This window comes from Juglans regia, chromosome 13 (assembly GCF_001411555.2).
Source record: "Juglans regia cultivar Chandler chromosome 13, Walnut 2.0, whole genome shotgun sequence".
NCBI lineage: Eukaryota > Viridiplantae > Streptophyta > Magnoliopsida > Fagales > Juglandaceae > Juglans > Juglans regia.
In genome coordinates, this window is record NC_049913.1 from 28,093,618 (window position 1) to 28,110,087 (window position 16,470).

Here is a 16,470-nt window from a genome sequence, read left to right on the forward strand (position 1 = left end):
GAATATTCTGAAGAATATCTTAGGAATATTCTTTCACAATTATCGAAAATGAATATTCGCGAAATATACCGAAAAATATCTTAAGAATAGTTTTTTACAATTATTGAGAATGGATATTCTCATAATATACTTTGAGAATTATATAATCTCTTATTTTTATTTTTTGAATTAATTTATATTTTGGTTTAGCTTATAAATTTGGATTAATTTAAAATAGAACATAATTATATTACATTATATATAGGGAGATATTGTAAATATCAAAAGACATGAGGACATTATTGATATTTAGAGAAAATATTTGAAATGAATAAAAAAATATTAAAAAATATAATATTTAAATGATATGAAGAAAAAATAGATAAGCTGAGGTATGGTATATTGTAAAAATCAGTATTTAAAATAGAAAAAGTATGTTTTGGTAATGTATTTTAAAGGATAAGATGAATGATCCATTGTGAGTGCTCTTAGCATACAGTCAAAAATATTTTATCAAAAAAGAAAAAGCCAAGCAATGGCATTATCACCAATTTATTGTCAAAACACCATACACAATCAATAAAGCCACAACAAAAGCTTAAAAATCAAAGGGTTTTACGAGTGGAATAAGAAGAAAGAATAAATGATCTCTCTAACCTTATGCAAAACAACATAAAAAAGACCTTGATCTGAAAGGGGCATGTATAAATCAATGGCTTCAAAGACTATCCCCTTACTCCTATGGCACAAACAACAACATTTTTGGTCAAGCAACATTAAAGGATAAAGCTTCCTTCGTCCATAACACACCCAACAAAGAAAGTTAAATAATAATTCTGCTTCTACCTAATTAAAGGAAAAAACAAAGCATTTCAAATGAAATGGCCATCATATTTTTCCTCTAATTATAAAGCCAGCGTAGCCTATAAAAAAAATTAGTAGTTAACATTTAAGTAAAGAGAAATGACGTCTCAAGTGATGTTTGGCCATGCTAATTTCCATCCAATCTCATCGGAATAAACAGTTAGCATTTAACAGGTAACAGCAGCAATTGAAGCTCCAAGCTGCTGACACACATTAAAGGTCCATCCGAAATTAAAGGTCTATCCGCCATATACGAGTGATTGAGATTATACCTAGCAAGGCAGAGAAGCTTGGGCTGCAAGAAGCTCTTTTTCTTCTTAAAGGTCAAGGCATACCCGACGACGAGATCGTGTGACTGTGAGTGAGGGAACCCAATGCCGATCGAATAGGTTTGCAAATTGAAGCTATCGGCTACCTTCCTCTCCTCCTCCTCTGGTTGGATTTCACCGTTCAACCTCATACCCACAGGAAATGAAAAGAAACCCTAACTCTAGAGATGAAACAGGGAATTTGTAGATCCCATCTAATCTAATACATAACAGAGACATGGACAAGAGAGAGAGAGAGAGAGCAGTTAGTGGGGTTGATGAATGCAATCGCATTGTGAGGGATGAAGGAAAAGAGTGACACTGAGGGGTGCTTGGGAGGGAGTGCTGGGTGAGGGAGAAGAACCGTGATGTAGGCGACAAACCGGTTCGCCGTGTGGTGTGCGATGAACCGACCGGAGGTTGAGTAGATTTTACCTAATTTGTTATCATTAGAATAAACCATTTGGTATCGCAGGCATCCCATGTCCTAATTGGTGCCAATGCATGGCTGCCTACGGGCATCGCCCATGTGTTACTAGCCTTCACTACACTCAAGCAAGATGGCTCAGGTTTGCAAATCTCAAACTTGTGATTTGGATTATCTAATCTAACATGTTGGATTTTTTAGTATGATCGAGCTCTAACTCCCGCCACAGAGTTCAGTCCTGCTTCGATTCCCACCACAACAAAGCAGTTGAGCTCAACTCTAACATCAACGTGGTCAGTACATCTCCTGCCAAAGTCGATGCTGCAAGCTTGCACAGATAAGTCGAGTTTCTAGACTCGCCCCATTTTATGCGGTCTAGGCATCCTCCCGCTAACATCTAAGTCGAGTTCCTACACTCGCCTATTTTAAGCTGTCAAGGCATCCTCATGCTAACACCTAAAGCCGAGTTCCTACACTTGCCCATTTTACTTGGTCAAGGCATCCTCCCACTAACATCTAAGTCAAGTGCCTACACTCCCCTATTTTATGCGGTCGAGTCATCCTCACGCTAACACCTAAGTCGAGTTCCTACACTCGCCCATTTTATGCGGTCGAGGCATCCTCACGCTAACATCTAAGTCGAGTTCCTACACTCGCTCATTTTACGCGGTCGAGACATCCTCACGCTATACTTAAAGCTGAGTGATTACACTTGCCCAATTAATGCGGTCGAGACATCCTCCCGCTACATCTAAAGTCAAATGACCACACTCACCCAATTAACGCGGTCGAGGCATCCTACCACTACACTTAAAGCCGAGTGACTCCACTCCCCCAATTAATGCATTCGAGGCATCCTCTTGCCAAACACAAGTCAAGTGTCTCCACTCGCCACAAACACCATGAGCGGGTTACCTTCAGGAACGAGCCTTTGAGCTCTACAACCGCCACCCTCCATGGGAGGGTGCCCCCGTCCACTTGCCAGGGGAGCAGATTGGCCCCCACGGTCGTCCACCCACCCTGCCCAAAACCAACCCCCCCTAATGCATTCGAGGCATCTCCTGCCAAACACAAGTCAAGTGTCTCCACTCGCCACAAACACCATGAGCGGGTTACCTTCAGGAACGAGCCTTTGAGCTCTACAACGCCACCCTCCATGGGAGGGTGCCTCCGTCCACTTGCCAGGTGGATTGCCCCACGGTCGTCCACCCACCCTGCCCAAAACCAACCCCCCCCCCCCAATCGCCCAAAACACCCACCAGCAACCAACCAAAAAAAAATATATATATCCTCAAGCACAAAGAGAGAGACATACAGAGATGTTTTGGGGAGTTTTTCCCAATACGTCGTCATTTTATTTATATATATATAACCTAAGATAAAACATAATGTTATTAAAAAAAACATAACTTGAGATATAATTGGGTCAGATAGAAGGGCTAAACCTTGGGCAGGCCCCATCCCCGGATGCCTAGATGCGTGCGCAGGGCCCCTACTGTGACGCCCCGACTCCCAAGTATATAGACGCGAGAATCGTGACGTCGGGATGATGACAACATGGGTCACGCATCCCAACGAAATGTGCCCAAGTGTGTGCAGCATGCAAAAGTGCACAACAAAAGTCGTAGCGGATAATATAATAAGTCAACTAAGTACCAGAAATTTAAATACAAGTATCCAAAATAATTTACATTTAAAAAGTTATACAGTCATCCCAAATATATTACAAAAGATAAATACATAAAAGAGTAGGATAATAAATCTCGATACACGAGAGCAATCCCAGATCGCTCTTCCAACGAAGCTAAAGCCTAAGGCTCGTCATCCTCATCTGTATCAAAATCTGCGATACCATAAAACGGTACCGCAGGTAAGTAATAATCCAAACAACCCTCGAGATAAAAACGCATTAAAGCAACCAACTAACAGATCCCAAAATCTCATTTTTCTCGAAAACGAATATTTTTCCAGCACACGCTAAAAATCCCATTTTTAGCCAAAACGTAAAATCTAACATTTTCCCAGAAAATGATTTACACAAAACCCAACCATTTATCGGACACTATAGGCAGGACTCACAGGCGGGACTCTACCACCATCCTTGCTTACCACCATCCCTACCGCATGCACTGTAGGCGGGAATCACAGGCGGGACACAACCACCATCCCTGCTTACCACCATCCCTACCGCGTGCACCGTAGGCGGGACTCTACCACCATCCTTACAGTCTCTTTCCCTTTTTCTCAAACCAGTCAATCCAAATATTTCAAACATACTCAAAATCATTTCTCACATGAAAACCCAGTTTTCAAATAAACACGTGAACATGCATGCAATCATGTGAAAACCCAGTTTTCAGGTACAAATATGAACACGCGTGCAAATGAAATGAACACAACACGACAACAATAACCAACAACCAATAATGTCAACACAATCCAATCACACAAACAACTTCATTCTCTAATCCATCCGACCCATGTACTCCTCGGACTCAATACGGCAAAACCAATCAATAATTCAATACAGTGTAATGAGTTAGTGCAAAAATACATTTAAATCACAAGAGTTCTTTGGAAAATACTTACAGCGCTATATAGCAATTTCCGAAGGATCACGAAACTGCAAGAAGTGACGTCTGAGCAACTGTTACAAAATGCACTGTGGCCATGGGTCTCAAATACCCACTTTTCAATGGAGACAAACGAAGACCCAAGAATGATAAGGTAGGGTCTAAGGATGTCGGTGAAACTAGTGGTGGTGATGGATGGCCTTGGGTGGCGGCGCAATAGGCGGTTGAAGTGCAAAAACACCCAAAACGAAAATAGAGTTGGAAGTGCTTCACCGGTGATGGATCAGAGCTGGGGTTGGGTCCAATGGGTTGCTAAGAGGTCGAGGATGATGTGGTGAGAAGATGGTGGCCGGAGGTGGCGCGATGGCGGTGCTAGAGCAAATGGTGGCCGCGGCTTGGAGAGACTCGTGGTGGCTAACGGCGGCGATGGAGGAGCTGAGATCGGAGAGGTAGTGTCGCCGGCCGGTGGGGAAGCTAATGGGCTGGGCGGTGTCGATCACCGCCGGCTCACAGGGGCGAGCTGGGGGAGAGGGCCGACACACGGGAAGAGAGAGGGAAGCTGGGGGAGACGTCGCGCGGGAAGCAGAGGGGAAGAAAGAGAAAAGAAAAAGAAGAGAAAAGAAAAAAGAAGAAAAGAGAAAGAGGAAAAGAAAAAGTGAGGGAAAGAAATAAGGTCTAATCCTTACATCTTGGGTCATAAAAATGATCCAACAGAAACGATTTCAAAACTACATGTTAAATAAAATAATTTAAACGTAATGGTAAAGTGAAATTAAAATAATTAAATCCCACAGTAATTAATTTAGAATAAAGAGATTTTAAACGCATAACAATCATTAATAATAAGAAAGCACTTCAAAATATAATTTTCACAAAATTAAAAAATCATAAAATAAATCCACTAAAAATCCAAAAATTTTAAAATAAGAGAATAAATAAAAATAATCCTTCAGTAAAAATACACTAAAATATGAAGTGTTATACCTTCCCTAGCCTAGCAAGGTGGCAGAGCCCCGTTGCCGACCCTTAAAACATGGTCTCTATTTCTAATGTTATTTTAGTTATGTTTCTATCTATATTATTATTGTAATAAAATACTTCAAAAATACCATTGCTATTTTTTAGATTTTTTTATTCTACATTCTTAACTGATTTATCTTTACACACTAATATATATTTGTTGCTAAGTCGGTGGACTTACCTATTTATCTCCATAATTATTTTTTTCAGATAATTTTGATTGTAGTACAATCGGAATAAATGACACGAAGTAATGCTATAAATAATTATGAAATGTGCAAACGTCGTGTATTACTTTTGAAAAATAATAGATATATTATTAAAAGATTAAAATTTTCATGTAAATTTCATATTTATTCTTCTTTCTTTTTTTTTATTTTTTTTTTATAAGAACAATCCAGGTTCACCTCGTGCGGGCGTGACGATATAAGACCCACCATTAACATATGAAGACGTGGCATGACCTCGTTGGTCTATTTACTGCTTATTTGCGCGTTAAAACGTCGTCCCTTCAACACAAGAATACCACGGTACAACTGCCAATGGCAGCGAGTCTTCAGATTTATTTTTTCCTCCCAGTCTCGTCTCCTCTCCTCAATACAGACTGCTTCTCTTCTGAGTTTCCGAGGTTTAGTTCATCGCCTCCCCAAAAACTGTAACGAAATATTTTCGTTTGCATTTTTGTTGCCCGGATTTCATCAGCTAGAACCCCTAATTTCATTCCCCGAGGAATCTCTGATTGAATCGCGGAAATCCCTTCGGCCTTTGATTCAACTCTTCAACGTCTGATTCTCTTTCTTGCATTATTTTTCATCTGAGCTTATAGATATGGGTGACATGAAAGACAAGGTCAAGGGCTTCATGAAAAAAGTCAACAATCCGTTCTCGTCCTCCTCTTCTGGTAAATTCAAGGGCCAAGGTAGAGTCTTGGGATCTTCCTCTTCGGGACCCACTAATCCAATCCTCTCCCGCCCTTCTTCGCAAGTTCCCCTTCCAAAGCCGACTCCATCTCCGTCTGCTTCAGCCAGTTCGACTTCGAAACCTTTGCCTGAAAAATTATCTGATTCCGATCAGACTAGGTCGGATTCATCGAATAATTCGACCCCAAATAAAAAACCGGCTGATGGGTTTGATCCATTTGGTTCCTTGATCACTTCTGGGAAGAGATCACAAAATGGGTATTCAATAAATGTATACGAATGTCCCATTTGTGGGCAATCTTATCGGTCTGAAGACGAGGTGTCTGCACATGTGGATAGCTGTGTCAATAAATCGGTTGAAAACATTGGTATTTTGGATTTTCCCGACAATGGGGCGGAGTCTAGGAGTGAACTGGAGAGTTGCATTGGTGCGTTTGTTTCAGGGAAGCCCTCGCAGGGGTCGGTGGAGGTTGTACTTAAGCTATTGAGGAATATAGTGAGGGAACCGGAGAATGTGAAGTTCAGGAAAATTCGGATGAGTAATCCGAAGATAAGGGAGGCAATTGGTGAGATTGCGGGAGGGGTTGAGTTGTTGGAGTTTGTAGGTTTTGAGTTGAAAGAGGAGGATGGAGAGATGTGGGCAGTCATGGAGGTTCCTACAGAAGACCGGATTAATTTAATTAATAGTGCCATAACGTTACTGGAACCACAAAAGATAGAGGAACTACAAAAGAAAGAAAATTTGCCACCTGCGACTTCAGCTCAAGTGGAAGAACGGGTTGAGCAGAAGAGGGTTGACAGGCAGGTATGTTGGTTATCGATAGCATATTTCAGAAGAAGTGTTGTGCTTGGTTATCATTTGTTATTTCCTTTCTAGTGGAAATATATGCATATTCATAATTCAAGATCAATTGCGTAAAAAAAAAAATCATAATAATTACTTTCGTACTTTTTGGACCATTCTCTCTCAAATTTATAAATTATTAGTTTGATAGAATTATAGATTTTGAATTTGGATTATCTAGATGAGAACTGTGATTTAAATGCTAAAGTAGTGAAACTGAAGTACTAAAAATTTTTCAACTGTTTGACTTATAACTGAGGAACGAGGAGCAAGGGCGTAGATTTTTTCTTTTGTCCTTGCCGTAAGGAAGGGGAAAAAAATAGGAAAGAAAATTGATCGGAGCCAGTTCTTGCAGCAGCAGCAGCCACAACCGTATGGACCACACCCTTTGTTATAGCATTACCAACCATTATGTCTGCTGTCAGATCTTTCCTTTTTAAGCATCCTCTGGCCTAAAAAATACCAAATTCTTGGCATTATGTGATGTTATTTTGTTTCCCTCCTCATAGCAAGGCTAAGTTGAATGCACGGTAATATATTATGGTTATGACCACTAACAAGTCCATTTAGTAGGGTTGGTCTAGTTCATCCAGTAACATTATGAGATGCTTAAATTCCATAAAGTATTCAGCTGCCATCACTCTTGAAGATTCTTAACAGGCACACTAAGGTTATCTGTAAGTCATGATACTAACAATCAATCACCTTTTGATGCCCATTGGTATTTTCTGCCAAAAGAGACTTGTGAGCTTTTATGCTCCAAAAGAACTAGTCAATATTCCAGTTGGAACCCATTGGAACCCATTGGAACTATTATAAAATTTTTCCTCCTAAGCAATGTGGATCCCATTCACTACCTCCTCCACTCAATATGGGGTATACCAATCTCCTCTCATTAAATTTCTTTCATTTCCACTTGGTTGATCCATTATAAATGATACACCTCAAGTGTCACAATTCTGGTTGGAATTGTCTTTGATACAGTTTATTATAATCTAAGCAAAGCCTAAACCACATCTGGGCTATACTACAAAATGACCAGTTAATGTTATAATGGGAGCCTATTGTTATCATTATGAAGGGAACGAATTTCTCCTTCCCAAGTAATATGAGATCCCATTCACTGAGTCCGACCACAACGACCGAATTGACTATCTTCATGCATAAGAATACTAGATTACCTAGTATAAAATATTTTGAAATAACCCTGAGGGGTAGCTCATCTTGTCCGGCCTTGGGTTTGCTCTCCAATAGTCACCCGTTCGAGTCCCCTTAGGGCCACTGGAGGATTACCTGGTCGTTAACTTCAGGGTCCCATGGAATTAGTCGAGGTGCACGCAAGTTGGCTCGGACACCCACGGTTATAAAAATGTAAATATATATATATATTTTTTGAAATCATCACAAACCTCCCTTTTTCTTTTCTATTGCAATTTCTAGATTGTTTATTATATGATGATTTTGAAACTACCTCCTATACTCAATCCAAGATATTATTACATAAGTAACAACTTATCTTCGGATAATGGCAACATCTTAGGCAACCATGAAAAATTTTTGCTGATCAGATGGTTAACCTTACAATGAGTTGAAAGTTTTATTGTAAAAATAACATATTAAAAAAAAAGTTTCTATTCTAAAAACAACAATTATGAGTTGATGCTAGGATGAAGTTTAGGTGTTGTTTGGAGTTCATTATGTCATGTAAGATGAATGATCATTATTCACCATGTGAAAATAAATTTTCTTTTTATCAATAAATAAGACTTTTATTGAGAAAAGGTGAAGCCAAGTACATGGGACATATATACAAGAGCCACACCTATGCATGATTGTCTAATGATACAAGAAAATCATGTACATTCATGCAATCAAAGTCTATTACAGTCAACCAATGGAATAAAGTGTGAAGAAAAAATGTTCTAAGCTTGTCTATTGTCCGTTCACGATCCTCAAAACTCTGACCGTTCCTCTCCATCCATTTGTACCACCATAGACAAGTCGGTATCATCTTTTCTACATAGTTGCAATTTGAGAGTTACCCCAGATGCCTTGCCAGTTGGCCAAAAAGTCAACAAGCATTCTTGGCATTATCTAAAAGAGTACCACTCTTTCATAGATATCGTTTAAGCTCATGGCTACATCACAATGCAGTAATAGGTGATCCACACTCACCACTTTTCTTACACATAACATCAATCCAATACCATGAGTGTGCATTTCCTTAGATTATCTAAGGTGAGAATCTTCCCTAACGAAACTATCCATACAAAACAAAGAAGCTTTTAGGTGGGCCTTAGCCCTATTTGGATTCAAAAATGAGTTGAGATGGTTTTAGATAAGTTAAATAAAATATTATTAGAATATTATTTTTAATATTATTATTGTTTTAGAATTTAGAAAAGTTGAATTGTTTATTATATTTGTATGAGAATTTGGAAGTTGTAATGATGAGATGAGATGAGTTGAGAGGAGTTGAGGTGAGTTTCAAATACAAACGGGGCCTTAGTCTTCCATATGTTCTTCCATGGGAATGTTCTTGTAGTGTGTCATAAGGGAGGACTTATAGTACGACTGTACAGTAAAGCTCCCCTTCTTGGATGGTGACCACATAATCTTATCCGCTCTTCTAGTCACTCTACAATTGCACACAGGATTGAAGAAATCTGTAAATGTGTCAATTTCTCAATCTTGGGCAGCTTTAGGGAAAATGATATTCTATTATGGAGAGCCACTTGAGAGATCCATGAGCTCTAGCTACTGAAGCAGCCTTTCTTTGTGCTATGCTGTATAGTATTGGGTAGGCTTCTTTGAGGATTAGATCTCCACACTATAGGTCATTCCAGAATTTAATTATAGAGCCATCCCCAACTACAAAACGTGTTGATCTGGAGATTGGTCCAGCCTCTTCTTATGTGTTTCCAAAGCCCCACCCCATGTGGTCCACTCACCTCATTCGAGCACCATCCTCCCCACAATCCACTATATTTTAAATCTCTGATCACCCTCCATAAAGCTCCCCTCTTCGTGATATCTCCATAACTATTTGCCCAATAAAGCCTTGTTGAAACCAACAAATTCTGAATTTGCAGCCCGCCTTCGCATATAGGGGTACAAACCGTAGCCCAATTCACCAAATGAAACTTGAATTCTCCATCTATTTCCCCCCATTGAAAATCACTTTGCAATTTCTCTAACCGATGAGCCACCTTGCATGGTATTGGAAAATCAAAACCATGCCCCTAAAAAAGAAAAGCTAAATCCTTGTTTTGTTTATTCTACTTAAGATTTTTCAAAAAAAGAAATGAACTTAACCAAACATCATTCAATCTCAAAAAAAAAAAAAAAAAAAAATTATTTCAGCTTTTCATCCAATCATTTACCTAGATTTCAGTGAAAATTCAAAAACACAAAAACCAAAACATAAAGACCTAAAAAAATTATATTCAAACAACTTTGAACTCTACCCATCCACTTTCACAAATCCTAACATAAAACATATTTCAAAACTATTTTTTATTCAAATTGTCCTATCTAACTTCACAAAACCCAATAAAAAAATACACCTCAAATTTCTTTCTAAAAAGATTCTCAAAATCTCACTGACCAAAACACCCAAATTTTCCCAAGCTCAAATAAACCAACATTAGATATGATTTCAAACCACAATTCCACATATGCTTACCTAGATTTTAAGAGATAGAGGACCTTAAAGCCACAACTAAAGCACCATCTCTGCATGTAGCCGAAGTACCATGGAGGACCTAAACTCGAAATCTGGGAGAGTAGATAAAAAATTGGCATTTATTGTATGGGCATTTATGGTGCATTTATAGTCCTAGATTCTAATATTGGGTTTGCCACACGACAGTGGAGTTAGTTTGACTCTCACCTGCATAAGATTGAACTCATCACCGTATCCTCCACCCTATACTTGTTGGGGGAGGAGATAGCATTTGGTCCAAAAATTATAGACAGAAAGACAGCTTACCATACATTTTTCATATGTTGATAGTACCAGATTGAATTGTTCTTTTAGCAAAGTACTCAGGCACTGGCCCCAATACAGTATTGGAAACATTGATCCAATTTGTAGCAATTTCACAGCTCAAAGTAGTCTTTGGTTGAATATACTTAGATGTACTATTTTATTCTTATGCAGTTCATAGCGTTACTAAGTTTGTATCTTGTTGCCCTTCTCTTTGATCATTATAGGAGTTCAACCAGTTTCAAATAAACTCCGTACGGTTGCTGAATGCAATCAACCCAGAGTACTTCCTTTGCTGGGCTTTAATACTGCTCCTGCTTGTTTCTGTTTAAAATCAGTTCACTTTTAGGGTATATACGAAATTCTGTGGCAGTTTTTGTTCTCTCTTTTAGTGCTTTCTATAATTACCTGTGATTGGATTAAATCTTCTTTAATAAGGAATGGCCCATCTATTATTTTCATTAACATTTTTTTTTTTAAAGGTCCGGGTATTCTTTTCTGTCCCTGAAAGCGTAGCAGCAAAAATTGTGATACCAGATTCTTTCTTTAACCTCTCACATGAAGAACTCAAAAGGGAAGCTGATATGAGGAAGAAAAAGATTGCAGAATCTCAGCTTTTGATCCCAAAGTCATATAAGGAAAAGCAGGCAAAAGCTGCTAGGAGGCGATACAAGAGAACTGTTATCCGGATTCAGTTTCCTGATGGAGTGGTGCTCCAAGGTGTCTTTGCCCCTTGGGAGCCAACTAGCTCTCTCTACGAGGTTTGTCCTTTCAGCTACTTCCTATTCGATGTTAATTGTGATTTTACAAGATGCAAAAAAAATGTGGTTTTACAATGAATTGGTACCAAAATAAAATTCCAAGAGGATGTCTTTCATTTAGAAACTGTTATTGTTTGATATATCTATTCAGACTGGCTCTATATGATTTGCTTGCGATTTCTTGTCCATCTGTTTTGTGATTCAATGTCAGTATGTTTTTCTCCAGCTGCCACTTTTCTATTTCACATGGGAATTCTGTTTGGCGAATTTTCTGGTACAAATAGCAACCCTTGGTATACTGGGTACGTGATGTAAATATGGATTGCCTGCTGGTGATAATGCCTTTTCTTTTTGGATGAGTTAGTTTGGCCCCTGGGTCAATGTCAGGTTTCATGATGACATTTTGTGCATGCGATGTGCTTCAGCATTTTCTAATTTTCCAATTCGTGAGTAAATTTGGCCCCTAGGAAGTCTGTCACATTTAAAGTCTTTTGCCTTAAATCTGAACAGAAATTGCTTTTGAGAAATAGTTTCAATATTTCCAAGGCACATTGCATGGCCTGATGGAATATTTTGTCCGCAGTTTATAGATGCATATTATGTGCTCTGGATTATGTTTGGTGATTGATTTGGACTTTTTGTTACTACTATGAACATGTAGTCTTTAGTATTTCCTGATCTAATGAAAATAGACAGTCAACAATGGTGTCTGTAAATCTGCTGATAGTACTATATTTCATCTTGAGTTCGTGAACAAAGCTGTTTTTTTTTTTTTTTTCATTTGATAAATCAGTTTGTCAGCTCAGCGCTTAAGGACCCCAGCTTGGAGTTTGATCTGTTGCATCCTGTAGTTGTCAGACGAAGGGTGATCCCTAATTTTCCACTCCAAGGGGAGACAGCCTTAACACTAGATGAGGAGGACCTGGTGCCCTCAGCTCTTATCAAGTTCAAACCTATTGAAACAGATTCTGTTGTTTTCACCGGCCTCTGTAATGACCTGCTTGAAATTAGTGAACCACTTGGAAATGATTCTGCGGTTGCTCAGTATTAACTGGGCGCGCATAACAATTTAGAGTCACTCCTGGTGGGTAGCTGTTCGTGTCATCAGTTTCCCTTTCCATGTATTTTTTAATCAAAACACAACACCATTCTATACAAGCACATATCATTGATTGTTTGTTTCTGGTTTGAAATGTCTTCAACCAGAGCCTTTGAATGCATTCGTTGTCTAAAGGGTGCTGTACAATTTAACTAAAGGTCTATACAAAAAGATTTGAACTTGTCAAGCTTATTGCATGGTAATGCCTGATTCAGGTTACTATTCATTGTTATAGCCCCCCCCCCGCCCGCGAACGCTGTCTGAAATTGGTGCTCTTTACATGTCTTTCTCTTTTCTCAGCTCTATATATTTTTATTTTTATAACTAGTGAATACATAAAAGTGATAGCATTTTAGCAAAAGTTTCGATTAATAAGCTCACTTAACTCTGCACATCAGATTGATATGCAACTAGTTTGGCTTAAAACATTTGGTTCTCTGTTTCTTGTTTCTGCTCCCCACCCCCAAAAAGAGAAAACAAATCCACTCAATTCCTGTCGTCGGTGTCATATCTGTAGCACTAACGCTTACTGTGCTGCAAAGGAGCCTTGATGTGATGATAATGGTATCAACAGCTGCAACCTCAACACACTGATAGTGCAGGGAACAGTGTCAAAAAACTCAGGGTATTATAGGCATGCTGAAGCGCAGGCCAATGGTGTTCTTTAGGATTCTCTGCCAGTTGGATCTCACTTTTAAAAAAAAAAAAAAGACTTGCTCGTTTTTATCTTGTACAGGTCATTTTCCTTTCTACCCTCAAACTTTGCAATTCCTTTCGTGGGAGGCCCTGATCATTTGGAACCACCTCCATAATGGAGAGAGTATACTTCTACCTAGGATTGGGCCGAGATCATGGAATGAAGCCCCAAAGTGTTTTGCTTCTTGCTGTACCGACATATGGGCAGGCACGCTAAAAGCCTGGCATAATTCCGAACCTTTAAAATAAAGGTCTAAAATTTGAAACCTCCTCTCCCCTCCTCTAAATATATATATATATATATATATATATATATATATATATATATATATTTAAAAAAAAAAAAAAACCTTCATAACTTAACGTACGCAAGCTGTGTATTCATTGAAAACTGGAAACTTCTTGCTTTGTCGAGCCCACATCGCATGCATTGTTATTAACAGATAACCACAAGAATGTTTGGAACATGGGAACTGCATTTTTTGTTTCTTTTTTGTTTTTTTTTTTGTTTTTTTTCTGGCAAGGAATTGTGATATCAATATGCAGTTTGGGTTATGAAGGAGCCTCTCACATGGCATATCTTGATTGCTTCTGGGGATTCCCCAAATAAAAAGGCACCTAAAGCGAGACTAGTGTTCCTTGTTTACGATGGAAAGGGATTGATCAAGAAATTCAGCATGTGATTATAGATAAGGTCGAAAGGCATTGTCCTGCAGCTTCTGTTTTAAATGAATTTCCCATTTGAAGTATGTAATTGTGCATGAACATGATGGGTGCCTGGCCCTCAAGAGTTCCTCCGAACCATACCCTTTGCACGACCCTTTAAAAAACAAGGTGAAATGAACTGTACAGAAATATTTATGCCTCTACTTTGTACAAAAAGTAGTCAGCTGAAGGACTCTAGAGAGAGAGAGAGAGAGAGAGAGAGACATTTCACCAACCCATAAGCCATTCCTTTAAACAAAACCCAAGCCTTCCAATGGATAAAGGGGAAAAAAAAAACATACATATGTATAAATTTTAAAAATTACAGCTTTTGAGTCAATGGGTCGTCCCCTGGTGGCATTATCACAACTCACCCACAGTACTACTGGTGCAAAATAAGACACCTTTCTGTATTTTCCTTTCTAATCTTGCTCTTGTGTTTATATGAACAAATTTAGTATAGATTTAGGAATGAATTGAGATGATTTTAGATAAATTGAATAAAATATTATTAAAATATTATTTTTTAATATTATTATTATTTTAAAATTTAAAAAAATTAAATTATTTATTATATTTTATATAAAAATTTAAAAAAATTATAATAATAAAATGAGATAGAATTTTGAATCAAAATCGTGGCACGGTGAAAAACAGGATAGAAGCCAGCAGCCGGCCCACGCACAGCCAACGTTCCTGATTGTGATGGGACAACGACTCCACAAGACAATGCAGTACAAATTAATATCTTCACTTTCACGTCGATCCTCGGAAAAATGTCCCACAGGCATTCACGAAAAGCTTATGATTAAAAAGCTAATGCTCGTAGATAAAAACTAATAGATTTTTTATTTATTTAATGGTTAAATTAGTCATTATTAGTAAATTGAGATTTTTATGTTTTAAAAATATTTAAAAAATAATTAAAATAAAATATATATATATATATATATATATATTTACACTTAAGAGTACAATGCGGGGGGACCATTTTCGGTCACTAGCATTGTCCTTGCTTAGAATCAAATGAGAAAAAACGCAATCACACAGCGATGGATGGATGGTACTTCTGGATAGAGATGTAATCAATTCGGTTCGATTTGATTTTTGAGAAACTTTAAAATCAAATCGATATATATTAATTTTAAAAATTTAAAAATCAATACCACCAATTCAACTTTAAAATAGAAACAAATTACATATTTTTTTTTGGAATAGAGCTTTCTCAATGGACTTCTAAGATATGAAAAAGGAATATTTGGTTCTTCTGTTCTTTGTCTAAGCTGAAAGGGTCACCGTCGTTTCAGATTAAGATTTCGTTTGGAAGTTGAGTTTATCTCAATTCATCTCAACTTATCATTATAATTTTTTTAAATTTCAATATAAAATATAATAAATAATTCAACTTTTTCAAATCTCAAAATAATAATAATAATAAATAATAATATTCTAACAATATTTTATCATCTCAACTCAACTCAACTCAATTCACTTCAACATCCAAACCCACTAAAACAATTGGTATAAATAAGGTGCTGTTGAATTTTCTAATACCTCGTAAATAAATAAATAAATGGTGAATTTTATAATGCACATGCATAGCATTTTTTTTTTTTTTTTTTTGTAATTTTTCTCCGTAATAATCAAGTAGTGCCAAGTCTACTCTGGACCACACGCACGAGAAATTAAAAAAATAAAAAAAATTGATAAATGACTAAGCACATGGCTCTGTGCAATAAAGTAGTGACAATAAAGTAAGAAGTAGTGCCCATCCATATATGTCTATAATATAGAAGCATGCAACCTCAAAAAGAAGACGGTTGATTTTTGCGTAATGGACATCTGTACTATTGATTGGTACAACGGACCATGTGGAAGATAGATTTACTTAATTAATCTATTGGAACACATTATGTGAGCCACATATATTAATTAATTAAAGCTTGCGTGATCATTTTTTTTTTCTCCCCTTTTTTATTTTTTTAGTTTTTGGGTCTATATAATATATATATATATATATTTTTATATATATATATATATATATATTTATATCTTCCAAGCAGAGATTCCAAAACCAGCATGCATGAGATGAGACAAGCCGGATGAGTAATGAAATATAATTAACCTGGCCTGTAAGAATTAAAGGAAAATCTTGTCTACACTCACAATTTTATATATATAACCGTGAATTTTACTATATATCAGTCACTATTTATTTCTATACTCTATATTTATAATATTTTTATAAAATACGAGAGTGTTTTTTATAAAATGTGATGATGTTTT

General features: G+C 37.4%; 1 protein-coding gene across 2 annotated transcripts; it reads left to right on the top strand.

Moving 5' to 3' along the window:
• The first annotated feature begins 5,684 nt into the window (after positions 1-5,684).
• LOC109003978 (plant UBX domain-containing protein 2) lies at positions 5,685-12,975 on the top strand. Of its 2 annotated transcripts, XM_018982327.2 has the most exons (4): positions 5,695-6,896; positions 11,406-11,684; positions 11,911-11,986; positions 12,478-12,605. In XM_018982327.2, exons 1-4 carry the CDS (start codon positions 6,000-6,002, stop codon positions 12,495-12,497), a joined length of 1,272 nt encoding a protein of 423 aa, XP_018837872.1. In that variant the 5' UTR covers positions 5,695-5,999; the 3' UTR covers positions 12,498-12,605. The 2 variants fall into 2 exon arrangements, with proteins under 2 accessions (XP_018837871.1, XP_018837872.1); XM_018982326.2 differs by lacking the exon at positions 11,911-11,986 and having other exon boundaries at positions 5,685-6,896; positions 12,478-12,975.
• The last annotated feature ends 3,495 nt before the right edge of the window (positions 12,976-16,470 follow it).